Consider the following 19,250-nt stretch of genomic DNA (forward strand, 5'->3'; position numbering starts at 1 on the left):
GTATCAACATTCTACCTTTCCCCAGCAGCATTCCTCTGTGTGTGTGTGTGTGTGTGTGTGTGTGTGTGTGTGTGTGTGTGTGTGTGTGTGTGTGTGTGTGTGTGTGTGTGTGTGTGTGTGTGTGTGTGTGCATGAAAATCTTTCATGCACTTGAACAGTCCCAGTCATAACATATGACAAACAAACTTACAAATATGTGACCTGGCAGTATCTCAAAGAATCTCACTGGTTGAAAAATTCACAAGTTTTTTCAGTTTCAGTTATTTCAGCTGGTGCCTTCATTTTGATATGGATCATGGTACATTCAGTAACCAGTTATTCTACATATTTCTAAGTCCTTCCCATATACTTTTCTTCCTTATCTTTTTTAGTGTTGAAATAAAATCAAGTGGCAGACAGAAGCCAACAGCAGAAAGCACAGATCCATGAGGTAAATATATTTCAATAGAAAACTTCACTAAATTTCCATCATTTTGACGATAGAAACATTTAATGTTATTTAGTTTTATTGTTTTAAAATTGATATAAATATCTTAATCACACTTTCTGTGTATTCTACCAGAGCCATGTTTCGACTTCTGCTGCTTTTGGGTGAGTGTTATGTGTTATGTGTGTGTTATAAAAGATATCAAATTGTTATAATCTGTACATTTCTATATACAGTATAATGAAGATGATGAGTTTATTCATGTAAATGAAAAGATGTTTTAATGAGATGATGAAGAGAGCACATTGTACCATTACAGAAGGTTATTTCAAGCTTATTGGCTTATTGAGTTTACCAGTCATTTTTAATTCACCAATTTTTTATTTATTAATTTTTCTGACCTGTTACTGTTAGATCTTTAAAAGTTGCATTGTGTAAATACAGATGGATAAAAAAAATGTGTTTGTCATCATTTCATGTTGCAAAGCTACAAATTGTGATTGATTTGAAGGGGGTGATCTGATTTACTAAGATCAAAAATAAAGTGAACTAATTTACGTGTGCAATTAGATAAATTGCACACGTAAATTAGTTCACTTTATTTTTGATCTTAGTAAATCAGAGCTTCAGTGATCTCAAGTTATATTCATTATGTAAAAACTGGAATTATGTATTTTACAGGGTTTTTCAACCTTGGTGTCTGTCTGCCACGTCAGTATCACTTCATTAATGAGAATAAGACCTGGTCTGAAGCACAGAGATACTGCAGAGAGAATTATGTTGATTTAGCCTCTATTAATAACACTGAAGAGGACTTGGCCCTTACAAACATAACAGACATCTGGAACAGCAGGCGAGCCTGGATTGGTCTGTATGATGATCTGAACAGCTGGAAATGGTCTCTGGATGATGATTCTTTCTACAAGGAGGGAGAGAGAAGCTTTAGAAACTGGTTTATACAGATGCCAAGAGACTGGTATGGAATCAGTTTGTGTGTGTATGTATCTTATTATGATGGAGTTTGGTGGGAGACATCTTGTTCCTCAATGCTTCGTTTCATGTGCTTTGATGGTGAGTAATGCAGATTTGAATATGCTTTATGAAGAAACACAAGTTCGCTTTAAATTCAGTACATATTTCCTGTAAAAGTACAGGTTTCCTATATTTCTATTGTCTCTTTTAGGCAGAGTGAATGCCAGTGAAATATATGTCCTGGTAAATCATTACATGAATTGGACTGAAGCTCAGAGATACTGCAGACAACATTACACAGACTTGGCCATGGTGAGAAACGAGACTGAGAACCAGAAGATTAGATCAATGTTTAATAATACGTATTTTTCAAGTTTTTGGATCGGCTTGTACAGAACCAGATCTTGGTCAGATAAAAGCAACTCTTCATTCAGCAACTGGAAACCTGGACAACCAGATAATTACAGACAGAATGAATCCTGTACTGCTGTGTCATTTAATGATTCTGGGAAATGGACAGATGAAAATTGTAGCCATGCTTTTCCATTCCTTTGTTACAGCAGTGAGTATATATCTGTATTGAGTCTATCAATTGTGGCAAATTTCAGTAGAAAATGAGCACAGTAACTAACATTTGTGTTATCCCACTCTAGCAATGCCATCATTACCTTCTCATCAGTATCACTTTGTTAATGAGGATAAGACCTGGACTGAAGCACAGAAATACTGCAGAGAGAATTACACTGACCTGGCTACTATTGATAACATGGAGGAAATGAACACACTCCTTAACACAGTAAATGGCAGCTACTCAGGTTTAGCCTGGATTGGACTGTATGGTGATGAGGACAGCTGGAGATGGTCTCTGGATGATGATGCTTTCTACCAGGAGGGAGAGCGAGACTTCAGAGGATGGCCCCATCAACCTGATAACTATTTGGGAAACGAGCTGTGTGTTTATATTACATCTGATGGAATCTGGTTTGATGGAGACTGCAGAGCATATTTAACTTTTATTTGTTATGATGGTGAGCATGTTTAATCATTTTATAGGAATAAACTGTGTAAATTTTGGTTTATGTGTTATTGAGCCCATTTATTTTACCAGGAAAGAATGGAACAAAAAATTACACATGGATAAACCAGCCAATGCCTTGGACAAAAGCTCAGCAGTACTGCAGAGAGCATTATACTGACTTGGCCAGTGTGAGAAATCCAACAGATAATCAAATAATCTCAAACCTTACAGTTGGCACTGTGGCTTGGATTGGTTTATACAGGACCAGACTCTGGTCAGACAAACAGGTATCCACATATGAAAATTGGAGACCAGCCACCTATCAACAGCCAGACAATGGTATTAATAATCCCTGGGAATCCGGAAATCAGCACTGCACTGCTGTCTCATTCAGAGACTCAGGTCATTGGACAGATGAGGACTGCATATCCACCCTCCCATTTATCTGCTATAACAGTGAGTTCTTCTAATCAGACTTTACTTTTTCATTATTGCACAATAAAAATCTTTATCCACTTGAACTATAAAAATATCAAAAACATTATTTAATATTTTTTTTTATAATTCATGTGCTATAAGTCCAAAGTATGTGGACACTTGACAATCACACCCACATGTGGGCCTTCTCTAAACTGTTGCCACAAAGTTCTGCAGAGATTTCCCTTCACCATAGCTAAGGGTTATTGTCCAAACCTGTTTCAGCCTGGCAATGTCTTTATTAATGTAGAATGTTCCATGAAGAGATGTTTTGCCGAAGTTTGTGTGGAAGAAATCCAGTGGCCTTCACAGAACCCTGAGCTCAACTCTCCAGATGAATTAGAAAGCTCTTTGCATAAAAGACCTATTTTCCAATCATCTGATCAAACTCATGTACTTGTGCCTGAATGGGTTCAAATCCCCATAGCCATGTTCCAAAGTTTAGTATTTGCATTAAAAAGAGACTGTTATAGCAGGAAATGGGGGTCAACTCTATATTAATGATGGTAGTTTTGAAGTCGGATCTTCAGTAAGGACATATTGGTGTGATGTCAGGATAAATTTGTATGCTTAAAAATAAGATTTATAGGTTTGATATCATTTAAATTAACAGTTTATTTCCACCAGTCAGATATCAATAATTTTATAACTTTCATCAGGAAACTTTAATCTTAGCTGTGTGAGTTCTTAGTCATTTTCATTTGTGAATTTGTGTGGACATCATAGGATTTTCATAAATATAAATATTTGAATATAATCTTCATGATTATAGAAATGAAAACACAAGGACATTGTATGTGATTTCTAAGTTGTATAACATTTTTCGACCTTTGAAACATTGTTTTAAAAAAAAATCATAAAACATTATATCTACTTTAACAATTATATTTTTGGTAACTCACATCAATATTTACAAAAAAAAATGTTTGTCTGCAAAATATTATATTATGGTGTTTTTCCTTTAAAGAATTCTGCACAGGATCATCATGCACCTTCCATCAGTATCACTTTGTTAATGAGAAAAAGACCTGGACTGAAGCACAGAGATACTGCAGAGAGAATTACACTGACCTGGCAACCATTAATAACATGGAGGAAATGAACACACTCCTTAACACAGTAAATGGCAGCTACTTAGGTTTAGCCTGGATTGGACTGTATGATGATCTGAACAGCTGGAAATGGTCTCTGGATGATGATGCTTTCTATAATAACGGAAAAATAAACTTTAGTAGTTGGTATATATACAAACCAAGCTATTGGAATGGAAACAATTTATGTGTATTTTTTGGTTATTCTGCTTTTTGGTGGGTGTATTATTCATGTTCTACACCACTTCCATTCATTTGTTTTGATGGTGAGTGGCACAGTTTATATATATGTATATGCTAAAAAATTTACTTAAAAAAAAAAGATTCTAGCATAAATATTGTACCCAAATTCCATTTCCTTTTCTTTTAGGCAGAGTGAATGCCAGTGAGAGATATATTCCGGTTTATCAGAACATGAACTGGACTGAAGCTCAGAGTTACTGCAGAGAGCATTACACAGACCTGGCCATTGTGAGGAACGACACTGAGAACCAGATGATCAGATTATTATTAGCTAATAATGAGAATGATAATCATTATACCTCCAGTTATTATTATTATAATTATTACGCTTTTTGGATCGGCCTGTACAGAACCAGTTTATGGTCGGATCAAAGCAACTCTTCTTTCAGCAACTGGAAACCCGGACAACCAGATAATTATGGACAAACTGTATCCTGTACTGCTGTGTCATTTAATGATGATTATTATTATGGGAAATGGTCAGATGAAAACTGTGATCAAGCTTTTCCATTCCTCTGTTACAGCAGTGAGTAACGAACAGAGATTTCTATATTATCTATAGTGGTCATTTTTAGCATAATTTTTTGCTCTTAATGAACACAAACAAATATAATTTTTCAAAAACATGAGCACAGTAACCAACATTTGTGTTATTCTACTCTAGCAATGCCCTCAAACTCCTCTCGTCAGCATCACTTTGTTAATGAGAATAAGACCTGGACTGAAGCACAGAGATACTGCAGAGAGAATTACACTGACCTGGCTACTATTGATAACATGGAGGATATGAACACACTCCTTAACACATTAAATGGCAGCTACTCAGGTTTAGCCTGGATTGGAATGTATGATGACAGCTGGAGATGGTCTCTGGATGATGATGCTTTCTACCAGGAGGGAGAGAGAGACTTCAGAGGATGGTACCATCAACCAGATAATGCCAATGGAAATGAGATGTGTGTTTCCATGGAGTATGGAGGGTGGTGGTTTGACAGACCTTGTACTTACAGAAAGTCATTTGTTTGCTATAATGGTAAGCTCTGCCAAACAAATGAAACATTTGGGCTGAGTTTTTTTAACCTTCACTTTTAGCTAATAAAACAATATGGATAATTATTTTGCAGCTTTTGTGTGTATCTTTATAATTCTCTCACTCTTAGGTATGAACAACACATATGTAATGATTTATGATCAGAAGACGTGGAAAGAAGCTCAGAGCTTTTGCAGAGTGAGATACACAGACCTGGCCACTGTGAGAAATCAGACCGAACTTCAGAAAATTACGAGCATCATGAACAGCTCTGAGGTATGGATAGGTCTGTATAGGAACCGATTATGGTCAGATCAGAGCAACTCAACCTTTACATATTGGATACCATTTAGTCCAGAACCAACACCAGAACCTGATAATGGTTTGTATCCACCTGGAGAAATTGGAAATCAACACTGTACAGCTGTGGATCATCTTGGCCGATGGACAGATGAAAACTGTTTTGCCAGATTCCCTTTTATCTGCTACACTGGTGAGTTGATCTCCATTTTGAATTATTTTAAAGAATAATGCATAAAAACAATAATACTAATACAATATATTAGACTAATATAAGAATAAATCTACTAGAATCTGGATGTCTAAACATGATTATGAATGTTAGCAAAAGCAATGTTTACAGCTGGAATAAGATTACCAGATGTATTCTAATCCTAACATGTCTTCTTTGTGCTCTGGCAGCATTCACTCCAGGTAAGCAAAAACACTAATGTGTAGATGTAAAAATAATAGAGATATCCACGATTCTTAGTTAACTAAGCAAATGCTTATTGAAGTTTTGTTTATCTTTTTTTATTGGTTATAATTAACACTTTTATACAGGTGCTGTGATGGGATTGCGAATGAAAGCCACTGCTAATGAAAATCTGTTAAACTCTCAGATTAAAAGGCTGGTGCTGATGGAAGTAAGTAAACATTCCTATCATGTCTTCCTTTATCTGTCGCTTTAATTTATATAAATACAATTTATTACACTGAGTTTATTTTGTAGATAATGTGTAAAAATGTGTTTAGCAAAAGAAATATTGTTGTCCAAAATGATTACACATTAAAGCATTATAAATTCATAATGGATGAGATGTGGCTTAAAGGATTTTACAGTATTTACTGCAGTTATAGAATTATTTCATATTTTTGTCAGCTTCAGCAAGAATTGAGCAAACTGGGACTTTCAAGCAACTACACCGTGAATGTGAGAAACATCCGTAAGCTCGATCCATGAAGGAAAAAGACTACAATCGGGTTCTAAATATAACTGAGGGAAATTCCAGGATTTGTGGTGATTTATCTTTTATTTACTCATTTACTCAGCAATCTTTCTCTTCCAGAGAAGTTGGAAATTCTGTAGAGCTTTATTAAAAAGAGAATATAGTTATTAAAATGTTTGAACAGATTTAAAAATATTTACAAACCTTGAAATGCCTTCTGTAATGTCTCATTATTAATAACAATGACTGTAATTATACTGATCTGTGATCGAGCATGATTTCTTCAGTGTAACATTTTATGGGGTTTATTGCTTATTAATGGTATTCTTGAAATGAATTTGAAATGAATAAAAGAAACACTGAACTTGCTTATGAAAAATATTGCTATGAGCTTTAAAGAATACTCTGTGATTTTCATTTATTAATTGTTTTCAGTATTGGGTTCCATGTAGTTTTTTTTTGTGCTGATTAAATGTCAATCTAATAATAAACAGTAAATGAAGGAACGTGTGAAATATTTTGTGTTGGGTGAAAGTTATTCAAAGAGTAAAATATTTTTTATATTGTTTGAAAATAAAATATATTAATATTTTATAGAGAAACCAAGAAGGTCTTATAGATCCAGCTCCTTATTGCTGTGGATGTGAAGAACCACATTGTTTTCTTTAAACATCCTGTCAAAATAGCTTTATATAATAAAGATTATACAGGTCTCACAAAAGTCTCCATACATTAGGGAAGTGAACACTTGTTAATAAAAGGTAACAACCTCCACTACATGATTACCATTTTTTAAACACCCATATCTCTCCCAGACTTATCGTAACTTTGGCTCCCTGTGAAATCTTCGTAATCCATCCATGACAATGATTTCTATGCTTCCTTCAACAAAGGCATTCTTAAAAAAAATAAAAATTGTAATGAATATAGATTTTGAAAGAAATTGTGCTGCATATAACTTTATCCATGAATGAGCCAATGAAAACAAAGGATCACCATTGTAGGCTAATAATGTACAAGAAAAATGTGCTATATGTTACATGTGCTATGTGCTACATGTGCTATGTATCTATTGCTAATGCTAATTACCTATAGCTGATTATCTGTAGCATATATAATTCAGGGCTCACAGGTATCACACATTGAGCATGACAGTCACTCATTTCGGCCTTTTGTCACGCTCTCCCGCCACACATTGTATTTCTCACGCAGAAAAACTTACTATATATAATATATTTAATATGCCGCAGCGCCCAAAACGTATCTGTCTGACCACTGTCTCTATGGAACCAGGCAGGAATCAAGTGCGTCTCCCCTGGAGTTCTTAGTCGAACCTGACATTTATCAGCCAATCAAAAAGAGACTACACAATAGCCAATCAGAAAATATCACTATTGTATATGGGTAAGTTTTAACGCAACAACCAATGAAAAAAAAGCATATCCCGGAATTGTTCCGCATCATGCTCATTCACCTACAGAGAAAATCACTGGAGCTGCGAGCATCACTTTGAGCACAGAGTAAGTCATGATCTCCTGTTGTAATGTTACAACAAACTCACAACTTGTTTGACACAAACAATGACATTTTGACTACTGTTAGAGATGTTTCACAGATAATCAGCATCACTTTTTCATAAGTGTCTGTAATTTAGCCAATAGTTTTACAACTGTTCACTGACAACACCTGCTCAAAACAAGTAGTGTAGTGCCAGTGGTTCTCAAACTGGGGGCCCTGATATAGTGCAAGGGGGCCCCAGTTTTATGACATTTTATAAAATAATGAATTTATCATAAATTCTGTGTAACTAAATCTCAGAATTTAAATTTTTTTTTGGGTCATATTTAAAACATGCCACTCTTGCCTGTCTTCAAAACATCCTAGCTAGAACTACCGCTGGGACCAAGTAAAAATATAGAAATAAACTACAACAAAACCATAGATGGCCAAGATTACAGCATTCACAATGCAAACCTACACAAAGGGAAACCAAAGCATGAAGGGACCAAACCACCTCACAATCCCAACAACCTCACCAGCATCATCCACACAGTAAGGACACCCCAGCAGCCACTGCTGGTTAGAAAGAAATCCCCAAAAAACATAAAAGAAAAAAGAATAAAAGTCAAATACACAGTAAGTAGTGCCCTGAACACATCACATTACAATCTGGAGACAGAGGCCCAGCCGAACATTTCAAATGCCTTTTCTATATAGAGTTTATATGATGCGTGAAAATTCAGGATAGATGAAAGGAGATAAATTTGGAAAGGAAAGGAGTGGTAAATTTGACAGACATGCACGGTCAGTGATCCCTGATTGATCTGAGCAAGGTTACACTGAGGTGAAGAAAAGATATAAAAAGCAGGCTCAGTGTTTAGCAAGTGTTTTATTTATAACTATACCTGAGGTGAACAATCTAAATAAGAGATGACTAAGATCAATAATTTTCTATTTTTACCAGAAATTATCTCTTGTGATTAATATGTAACTCATATGAAAATACACACTTTAAGACTTTTAAGAATTTGTAGCTTTTTGTAAGTATTTCTGGTTTTATCTAGCCTACTAGGAACATTGCTTTCTTAGAAAAGTATAAAAGAAAATCTTAAAAAAAAATTCACAAAATTTTATATCATCAATGTAAATGATGATATCAAACCCAAGTGCTTGTCCATAAGCATGTAAACATTTAATCTTCAACCACTAAAACTGTGTAAGATAGTAAATAATGTGGTACACTGAAAAGCAACAGTGTTCTGATTCATTTTATATCAGACTTTTAGAGATCATATAATGTGTTTGTCCGTACTGAATGAAAATGCCCTATATGTCGATACCTGGCAGTATCTCATAGAATCTCACTGGTTGAAAAGTTCACAAATCTTTTCAGTTTCAGTTATTTTCATTTTGATATGGATCATGGTACATTCAGTAACCAGTTTTTCTACATATTTCTAAGTCCTTCCCATATACTTTTCTTCCTAATCTTTATTTAGTGTTGAAATAAAATGAAGTGGCAGACAGAAGCAAACAGCAGAAAGCACAGATCCATAAATATATTTCAAAAGAAAGCTTCACAAATATTCCATCATGTGACTCTTTTGACTATAGAAACATTTAACATCAGTTAGTTAATATTTCAAAATGTATATAAATATCTTAATCACACTTTCTGTGTATTCTAAAGAGCCATGTTTCGACTTCTGCTGCTTTTGGGTAAGTGGTATGTGTTATGTGTGTTATAAATATCTAATTGTTAGAATGTATATATTTCTATAAATATTATATAGAGGATTAGTGGAGAATTAATGTAAATGAGAAGAAGTTTTAATGATATACAGTAATAAGGAGTGCACATTGTACCATTACAGAAGATTTCAAGTTATTGGGTACAATGAACAATCCGGAATAAGGAATGGTGTGAACTTCACTGGGTCATCGAAGGTTGTCATATTGTGATATTATAATATAAATACCGGTAAATAAGTTTACCAGTATTATATTACAATACGGAGGCACATAGATTTGTTATAAGTATCTACAATACCTCCATACATACTGTAAGAAATTACAGATAACTGCACCCAAATTCCACTCCAAGATACACATCTAAAAGAGCTCATTCCTAAAAAGGTTTAAGTATCATAAGTTAATATGTTTAGGACTCTAAACCTATAAACTTGATTCAATCGTTAGTATGGGTGCGGCAGCAGGACATCAAGGATCGCCACGAACAAAGGGTCTACTTGACCGCGATTACCATTTAAAGTGCCCATTCGGTTGATAGCAATTGTAACAATACTAAGCCAAGGTCTACGTGACCATTACCATTTAAAGACAATCAGCTAGACAACAAGGTGTAGCCCAGCCATTTGGGAGAGACTCAGTTCTTACACTCAATGCATATTAAAAGTAGAACCAGAACCTCATTTAACATTTTTTATTTGTTACAATACCTACATCTATCTCTATAAGTATCTATTTGTTATAAGTATCTACCTCCTTTTTGGTTTGGTTTTATTTTTATCCTTAATTCCATAGTGTAAACAGACATGGTTCAAAACAAAAGAAAGTGCCATGTCCCACGCCAAAAACGCACCTGCACTCCTGCACTCTAGTTTGCCTCTCCCTCCTCAGCTGATGTGTTACTCACCTGCTAAATATTTTCTTCATTCATTACTTCCTGTATCTAAAGCTGTAATATCGCTGGATTATTGTTTTTCTCATCTTCCCCCAAGTTTTCTGTCAGCAGGCCACTTGTCCTGGTTGAATATTGCAAATGCTGACATCACAGCTTGTGCACTTTTATCATTGTTAATTCCAAACAGGTTATCCAGTGTTTAGTATGAAGGTGTTTCTCACAGACTGAACATGCATGCTCTATCCCTTGTCTCATATTGTCTCCATTTACAGTAGTGCTGCAGAGCTGGTAGATCGGAGGCTGCGAGGTGCAGTTCAAGAAGTGATGAGGGCTTTGAGGTAGGAGGGAGCTGGTCCGTTTTAGGCTTTGTAGGCTAGCATCAGTGTTTTGAATCTGATACGTGCAGCTACCGGAAGCCAGTGGAGGGATCGAAGCAGCGGGGTGGTATGCGAGAACTTTGGCACGTTTGAAAACGAGCAGCTGCATTTTGGATCATTTGCAGAGGACGAATTTCATTCATAGGTAGACCTGCCAGCAATGCGTTGCAGTAATCCAGTCTTGAAATGAAAAGAGACTGAACAAGTACCTGAGCAGCCTGTGTGGACAAAAATGGCCGAATCCTTCTAATGTTGTAGAGATGAAACCGACATGAGCAAGTGACCTTAGCAACATGAGAGGAAAATTACAGTTGATTGTCCATGGTTACCCCAAGGTTGCGAGCTGTGGCTGAAGGGGAGATCAGATCATTGTGCAAGGATATAGCAAGATCATGACCTGGGGATGAATCACCTGGGATGAACAGCAGTTCAGTTTTGTTAGGATTGAACTTTAGCTGATGAGCAGTCATCCATGATGATATTTCTGCCAGACGTTACCTCTATGTTACCTGATATGAGCATCCTTCCACGTAGGAAGCGAACTATTCCCAAGCTGATCCGCAAATCCCAAGGCTCCTGAATGTGGACAAGAGAGTCTTGTGGTTGACCGTATCAAACGCTGCTGAAAGGTCAAGGAGGATAAGGACTGATGACAGTTTGGCTGATCTAGCAACATGTAGTTTCTCAGAGACATCCAAAATTGCTGTCTCTGTGGAATGAGCTGCTTTAAAAGCCAGACTGTTTGGGATCTTGGAGGTTGTTCTGAGAGATATAGACAGACAGTTGGTTATAGACAATGCGTTCAAGAATTTTTGAAAGAAATGAGATACCGGTCTGTAGTTACTGATGTCTTATGGATCCAGAGCAGGTTTTTTTAGGATGGGAATAACCCTTGCTCTCTAGGAAGTTACCTGACAAGATGCTATGGATCTATTGATGATAGTGGTAATGAAGGGCAGAAGGTCTTGCGAACATGGTCTGGAGCATAGTGGAAAGGAGTAGATCGAATGGGCAGGTGGTAGGATTGCAAGACTGGATGCGTTGTAAAATCTCTTCTGCTGCTATAGTTGAGAAATGCAACAATGAAAGAGTGGGGAAATCCATACTGTGAAGATGTAAGTGCAGTCGGGGCTGAAGTGAAGGTCCGGCAGATTTCCTCAATCTTCTCCTGGTAGAAAGAAGCAAAGCCTTCTGCAGTCAGGGAGGATGAAGAAGGTGGAGGGGTTGGTGGGGTTGAGCAGGGAAGAGATGATGTTGTGGAATTTCCAAGGGTCATGTGACGAAGCTACAAGATTTTCCTTGTAGAAGGAAGTCTTGGCAGAAGACACATCTGAGGAGAACTTGGCTAGGAGTGTTCGGTAAGAATCAAGATCTGCATCAAGTTGTGATTTCTTCCACTTTCTTTCTGATGATCTTAGCTCTCTTCGATTGTTGTGCAGCGCATCTGAAAGCCAAGGAGCAGAACAAGAAGTTTTTTTGGGTTTAGTGAACATAGGGAAGAGAAAGTCAATAGTTGAGGAAAGAGATGAGAGGAAAATGGCAGGAAATGGCTGTTGTCTATTAGGCTTTCTCTTTCCCCTCTTAATTCAGTGCCTGAAAAAATTGTGAGAGCATCAAGACTTTTCTAGACATGGCTTGGCTTACAAGATTGTCTTTTCCTTTCAAGAAGACCTTCAGTGCCCTGTCTAAATGAGGCATCCAATGTGTTCCTTTCACTGGCTTTGGTTTGTAGAACCTAGTCCATGTCTTTCACAAACTGTATTTAATTCTCTGTGGCTCTTTGGGCTAAAATGGTAGGCTTTCCAAATTAAGTGAAAGGTGTCTTTACACGACTCATGAAGTTCACCACTTTCAAACCCCAAGAAGTACTAGCTCCAGCCTGTTTACCATACAGTGAATGTCAGTTTTAAAATGTCCACTCTCAGCTGTTTGGCCCGTGTTCACATTTGCGCCATCAGCACAAAATACAAGAAGTTTTACTTCTAGTCATCTAATACAAATTTTGACATTGAGGACTGTATGCAGTCAGTCACACCATCAGCATAAGCATGTCACAACTCTGTAACAGAGACAAGATGATTTACTGGCAACCCAGCAAGTACATAGATTTTTTTTTTATATTCTGTTCAGAATCAGTTGCACCATTAATCATAATTGATACGTGGTTGGGCTCTTTCACTTTCTTTGCCTTCATATCCTGTAAATCTGCAACAATATTTGAAATGAGTTCAGTTCAGCAGACATCATTATCATAAGTTGTGGAAATCTCTAGCCCATTTTTTCGTAAATTTTCTTTGTAAGCTCAAAAATTCCTGACAATACTAGTCATATAGTGCAGCGTGAATGTCTGTGAATCTGGAAATGCTCCGTGTGACCTGATAGCATTAGGTATTTTCATTCCATTTTGGTTCATTCCATTTTTTTCTAGGTGGAACTTTGCCTTGTGTGCTGGGTTGAGAACATTCATTCCTTTGGAACCTAGCACTCCTAATCAGGCAGGTACTAAAGCTGTTCTCCTCTTCTTTGGGAGTCCAGCAGAGAATGAACTAAATAGGCCGGTTCACATATGAAATGAGGGAAGAATGCGATTGGAGGGCAGCTACAAATCATATGTGACCTGGTCCATCTGTATCAGGATCTTAAATGGTCTAATGTATCTTGGTCTGAGCTTTCTGCATGGTAACTTGAGATGAAGGTTCTTGGTCCATTAGATTAGGGGTGGTAGCTGGAAGTCAAGCTTAAATTTATTCCCAGGCTTTCGCAGAAGGTTCTCCAGACACAAAGCAATGACAATGGAGGGTGTCAGGATTGGTTCCAGGTCGGGGTCTCTGTCCATATGAGGATGGCCATGTGAGAGCTTTGGCATTCTTTGTCCCGGGTTGATATGTAACCATGAAGTGGAACCTTTTAAAAATTAAGAATCACCAGTCTCTTTGCTTTCTTGATATACTCCTTTTTATGGTCCGTTATTACTTGTAAAGGAATTGTGCCACCTCCAGGTATTGCCTCTCCAGTGCATTCTTGATTGATAACAACGCTCAGGTTCCCACACCATATCTGGTCTCAGCAAGGGCTAGTTTTTTCAAGAAGTACGCACAGGGAAACAGCTTGCTGCCAAGGGTTGCCTTGTCTCTGAAACAATACAGTTCCTACTCTACAGCACAAGTCATCAACCACTACAACAAATGGGAGGTTGAGATATGGGTGATGCAGTATGGATGATGTGGTATGGATGATGTGGTGAATCTTTGCTTTAGTTTTTTTAAGCTGGAGTAGTACTTTCCTGGGCTTGCTGCATAAGAGGGCTGTGGGCGGAGCCGCCACATTCCTAATGCCCGTAGAAGTTAATGAATCCTAAAAATCTTTGCAATTCCTTGATACTTGTGCAAGTCAGCCACTCCCTTATGACTCACACCTTGATGGATTCCATTTCCAGTCCCTGGTGACTGCTCACAAAGTCCAGTAATTTTCCAGTGTCTTTCTGAAATTCACATTTTTCTGCCTTAACAAAGGCATTGCATTGCAATACCCATGTTACCACTAGGCAGATATGACTGATGTAGGTATCTAGGACTTTTCAGTAGATTAGTTTATCATTGATGTAAACAATAACTTAATGAGCACGTGGAATCTGCTCCGCATTGGCGAGGTGGTTGGCAGGTGGTCAATTTAGTAATCCCATGGGGAACTTGGTGGCATATTCCTTAATAAAACTTCCACCAGGTCACGGTAATTATTTTTGCCATTTTTTGCATTTCCAGGATTGATACTGATATTCTGGAATTTAGCATTGGTAATTTGATATTCCTTGGGGATGTGGATGGCATGAGGCATAGTGGTGGCTGGCTTGTTCATTGGCTGACAACTGAGTATTCTTTACCTGCATCAGAGCCCCTAAGGTCTGCAAACGGACAGGTTGAGTAGCTGGGGTTCTGGTTACAGAGAACGTCGTCCAATCAGATGGAGATGGTGTTGAACTGAGACAGGGTTAGGCTTTCATCCATGCAGACGCTCTCTCTCTCTGAAGCATAGGGTTAATCCTTCATGAAATATTGCCTTTAGTGCTGTTCATTCCACCTCCTCTGAGGCCCAAGGCCTGAGGCCTTATACCCAAGGCCTACCATGATGACAATACAAAATCTGCCTTTATGATGTATTTGCTTACCAGAAGTGTGTTGTGTTCACCCAATTTGGGTGTGTGTTGTTTTTGCAAATCGTCTGGGAGGTAGTTAAGTATCCAGAAGGAGGACAGGACATGTTGTTGCATCTCCTCCAACAATGGATGGCAGAAGCTGAATACATTTGTGGGGGAGCACACAAATCTAAAACCAAAAAAAATAAGCAGGGTAGAGAAACAGACAGTGAGATTAAAAGAAAAAAAAATAGAAAAAAAAACTGAAAATACAGTCAGTAGGGCAAAAAAAAATCCGAAACCCCGAAATTCAAAAAGCAGAAATACAGCAAAAACAGAAAAAACAAAATGGCAGAAACATCGCTGACAATCCTTTACATTATTTTGCGGCATCAACGCAGCTTAAATATCTGTAGATTCAGAAGTGCTCTGCCTGACTCGGAGGCATTCAATATTCATAGGGTTCACTATGGTGGTTCAGAGGGGGAATTGCGGGTGTAGCTGTGGCCCCTCAACTTATACTTATGTAAAACTAATGTTGTGTCTTTCACAGGGTTTTTCAACCTCGGTGTTTGTCTTCCACGTCAGTATCACTTCATTAATAAAAATAAGACCTGGTACGAAGCACAAAGATACTGCAGAGAGAATTATGTTGATTTAGCCTCTATTAATAACACTGAAGAGGAGCTGGCTGTTACTGAGATTTCAGATATCTTAAATGGAAAACGAACCTGGATTGGACTATATGACGATCTGAACAGCTGGAAATGGTCTCTGGATGATGATTCTTTCTACATGGATGGAAATAGAAGCTTTAGAAACTGGTATATAATGAAACAAAGAGAGATTTATGGAATAAGTATGTGTGTGTATTTGTACGCTTATAATGGAGTATGGTGGGAAGACCGTTGTTCCCAATCACATTCGTTCATTTGCTTTGATGGTGAGTAAAACAGTTTCAAATATTCTTCATGAAAGTATCTTCCAACAAGAAGTTTAAATTCAATAAATATTTTCTGTAAAAGTACAGGTTTTGTATATTTATATCACCTCTTTTAGGCAGAGTGAATGCCAGTGAAAAATTTGTCCCAGTTTATCAGAACATGAACTGGACTGAAGCTCAGAGATACTGCAGAGAACATCACACAGACCTGGCCAGCGTGAGGAACGACACTGAGAACCAGGAGATTAGATTAATGATTAATATTACGCATTATTCAAGTTTTTGGATCGGCCTGTACAGAACCATGTCTTGGTCAGATAAAAGCAACTCTTCATTCAGCAACTGGAAACCTGGACTTACAAATTATTACAGACAGACTGAATTCTGTACTGCTGTGTCATTTAATGAAAAGTCTTATCATGGGAAATGGATAGATGAAAAGTGTAGTGAAACGTTTCCATTTCTTTGTTACAGCAGTGAGTAGATTTCTGTTGTGTCTATCTACAGTATAATGTCAATTATAGATAGACAGTATCAGTATAATTAATTAATGACAACAAATCACCTATGATGTACTTTTTCAAAATAACGAGCACAGTGACCAAAATCTTTTGTTATTCTACTGTACTTTAGCAATGCCATCATTACCCTCTCATCAGTATCACTTTGTGAGTGTCAATAAGACCTGGACTGAAGCACAGAGATACTGCAGAGAGAATTACACTGACCTGGCGACTATTGATAACATGGAGGAAATGATCACACTCCTTAACACAGTAAATGGCAGCTACTCAGGTTTAGCCTGGATTGGACTGTATGATGATGTGGACAGCTGGAGATGGTCTCTGGATGATGATGCTTTCTACCAGGAGGGAGAGAGAGACTTCAGAGAATGGTACCATCAACCTGATAACTACAATGGAAATGAGATGTGTGTTTATATTAGATATGATGGAACCTGGTTTGATGGAGACTGTGGAACATATTTACCTTTTGCTTGCTATGATGGTGAGAATATTTAATCAAATTATGGGAATAAACTGTGTAACTTTTGGTTAAGATGTTACTGAGCACATTTATCTTTTCAGGAAAGAATGGAACAGAAAATTACACATGGATAAACCAGGCAATGCCTTGGACAAAAGCTCAGCATTACTGCAGAGAGCATTATACTGACTTGGCCAGTGTGAGAAATCCAACAGATAATCAAAGAATCTTAAACCTCACAAGTGGCCTTGCTGCTTGGATTGGTTTATACAGGACCAGACTCTGGTCAGACAAACAGGTATCCACATATGAAAATTGGAGACCAGCCACCTATCAACAGCCAGACAATGGTTTTTATGCAGAGTTGGAATATGGTAAGCAGCACTGCACTGCTGTCTCATTCAGAGACTCAGGTCATTGGACAGATGAGGACTGCTTATCCACCTTCCCTTTTATCTGCTATAACAGTGAGTTCATCTAATCGGACTTTGTTTTTTTATCGCACAATATGAATATTTATACACTTGAACTATAAGAATATCACAAACATCTAATTTTATATTTACATTAGTTTTGTGAGTCGAAGACAACCTAACCTATTTTTGAACCTTTGATTCTTTGCTTTTAAAGCATATTCAAAATGCTAAAACAATAGACATTCAAATGTATTTTTTTTATTCACAAACATATTTGCATTTAAAATGTTGTTTATCTGCAAAAAAAATATTAGGTGTTTTGTACTTTACAGAATTCTGCACAGGATCATCATGCACCCTCCATCAGTACCACTTTGTGAATGAGAATAAGACCTGGACTGAAGCACAGAGATACTGCAGAGAGAATTACACTGACCTGGCTACTATTGAAAACACAGAGGAAATGAACACACTATTTAACACAGTAAATGGCAGCTACTCAGGTTTAGCCTGGATTGGACTGTATGATGATGAGGACAGTTGGAGATGGTCTCTGGATGATGATGCTTTCTACCAGGAGGGAGAGAGAGACTTCAGAGGATGGGAACGTCAACCTGATAACTACAAAGGAAACGAGATGTGTGTTTCCATGTGGAAGGATGTGGGGTGGTTTGACAAGCCTTGTACTGACAGAAAATCATTTGTTTGCTATAATGGTAAGGACTGCCAGAAAGTGGAAACATTTGGGCTGAGTTGTTTTAATCTGTTGATCAAAAAAAATAATTGTTAATAATCATACAGCTAATTATAATACAGCTATTTTCTGTATCTTTATAATTCTCCCAAACGTAGGTAAGAATAACACATATATGATGATTTATGATGAAAAGACTTGGGAAGAAGCTCAGAGCTTTTGCAGAGTGAGATACACAGACCTGGCCAGTGTGAGAAATCAGAATGAACTTCAGAAAATAATGAGCATCGTGACTGTGTATGAGGTATGGATAGGTTTGTATAGAAACCGATTATGGTCAGATCAGAGCAACTCAACCTTTACATATTGGAGACCAGAGAGTCCAGAACCTACAGCAGAGCCGGACAATGGGGTGAATTCATTTGGACAAAGAGGAAGCCAACACTGTACAGCTGTGGATCATCTTGGCCAGTGGACAGATGAAAACTGTTTTGCCAGATTCCCTTTTATCTGCTACTGGTGAGTTGATCTCCAATTTGAATTAATTTAAAGTATAATAAATAAAGGAAGCTGGATGTTTAAATATGATTATAAAAGTTAGCGATAGCTTTGTTTGCAGCTGAAATAAGATTATCAGATGTTTTCTAATCCTAACATGTCTTCCTTGTGCTCTGGCAGCATTCACTCCAGGTAAGCAAAAACACTGTATGTGTTTGTTATGAAACACTATTATGTGTATGTTATGAAAAATTAATAGAGATATCTATGATTCTTAGTTAACTAAGTAAATGCTTATTGATTTTTTGTTCATTTTTACATCATTGGTTGTAATTAACACTTTTATACAGGTGCTGTTATGGGACTGCGAATGAAAGTCACTGCTAATGAAAATCGGTTAAACTCTCAGATTAAAAGACTGGTGCTGATAGAAGTAAGTAAACATTTCTATAACGTCTTTCTTTATCTGTACCTTTAATGTATGTTATTACATTTTATTAAATTTAGTTTATTTTGTAGATAATGTGTAAAAATGTATTTAGCAAAAGAAAAATTGTTGTCCAAAATGAGTA

The 19,250-nt window shown here is 37.1% G+C and overlaps 3 protein-coding genes across 3 annotated transcripts; all 3 read left to right on the top strand.

The window, feature by feature from the left end:
• The first annotated feature begins 370 nt into the window (after positions 1–370).
• Positions 371–1,514, top strand: LOC125139839 (asialoglycoprotein receptor 2-like). Its single transcript, XM_047805568.1, has 3 exons — positions 371–430; positions 563–591; positions 1,109–1,514. The coding sequence occupies exons 1-3, from the start codon at positions 426–428 to the stop codon at positions 1,504–1,506; spliced, it is 432 nt and encodes a 143-aa protein (XP_047661524.1). The 5' UTR covers positions 371–425; the 3' UTR covers positions 1,507–1,514.
• A 108-nt stretch (positions 1,515–1,622) lies between these two features.
• On the top strand, positions 1,623–17,105 carry LOC125138392 (C-type mannose receptor 2-like). The gene is made up of 2 exons (XM_047805916.1): positions 1,623–1,961; positions 16,717–17,105. Exons 1-2 carry the CDS (start codon positions 1,655–1,657, stop codon positions 17,103–17,105), a joined length of 696 nt encoding a protein of 231 aa, XP_047661872.1. The 5' UTR covers positions 1,623–1,654.
• Positions 17,106–17,143: 38 nt separating this feature from the next.
• On the top strand, positions 17,144–18,703 carry LOC113661770 (macrophage mannose receptor 1-like). The gene is made up of 3 exons (XM_047805917.1): positions 17,144–17,537; positions 17,819–18,202; positions 18,339–18,703. The coding sequence occupies exons 1-3, from the start codon at positions 17,144–17,146 to the stop codon at positions 18,701–18,703; spliced, it is 1,143 nt and encodes a 380-aa protein (XP_047661873.1).
• Positions 18,704–19,250: the final 547 nt, after the last annotated feature.

This window comes from Tachysurus fulvidraco, chromosome 21, assembly GCF_022655615.1.
Source record: "Tachysurus fulvidraco isolate hzauxx_2018 chromosome 21, HZAU_PFXX_2.0, whole genome shotgun sequence".
Taxonomy (NCBI): domain Eukaryota; kingdom Metazoa; phylum Chordata; class Actinopteri; order Siluriformes; family Bagridae; genus Tachysurus; species Tachysurus fulvidraco.

Coding starts and splice junctions, on each gene's coding strand:
- LOC125139839 (XM_047805568.1), top strand. Junction 592..1,108: donor TCGACTTCTGCTGCTTTTGG/GTGAGTGTTATG, acceptor TGTATTTTACAG/GGTTTTTCAACCTTGGTGTC.
- LOC125138392 (XM_047805916.1), top strand. CDS start 1,655: ATGAATTGGACTGAAGCTCAGAGATACTGCAGACAACATTACACAGAC. Junction 1,962..16,716: donor TCCATTCCTTTGTTACAGCA/GTGAGTATATAT, acceptor ACTGTACTTTAG/CAATGCCATCATTACCCTCT.
- LOC113661770 (XM_047805917.1), top strand. CDS start 17,144: ATGTTACTGAGCACATTTATCTTTTCAGGAAAGAATGGAACAGAAAAT. Junction 17,538..17,818: donor CCCTTTTATCTGCTATAACA/GTGAGTTCATCT, acceptor TGTACTTTACAG/AATTCTGCACAGGATCATCA. Junction 18,203..18,338: donor ATCATTTGTTTGCTATAATG/GTAAGGACTGCC, acceptor TCCCAAACGTAG/GTAAGAATAACACATATATG.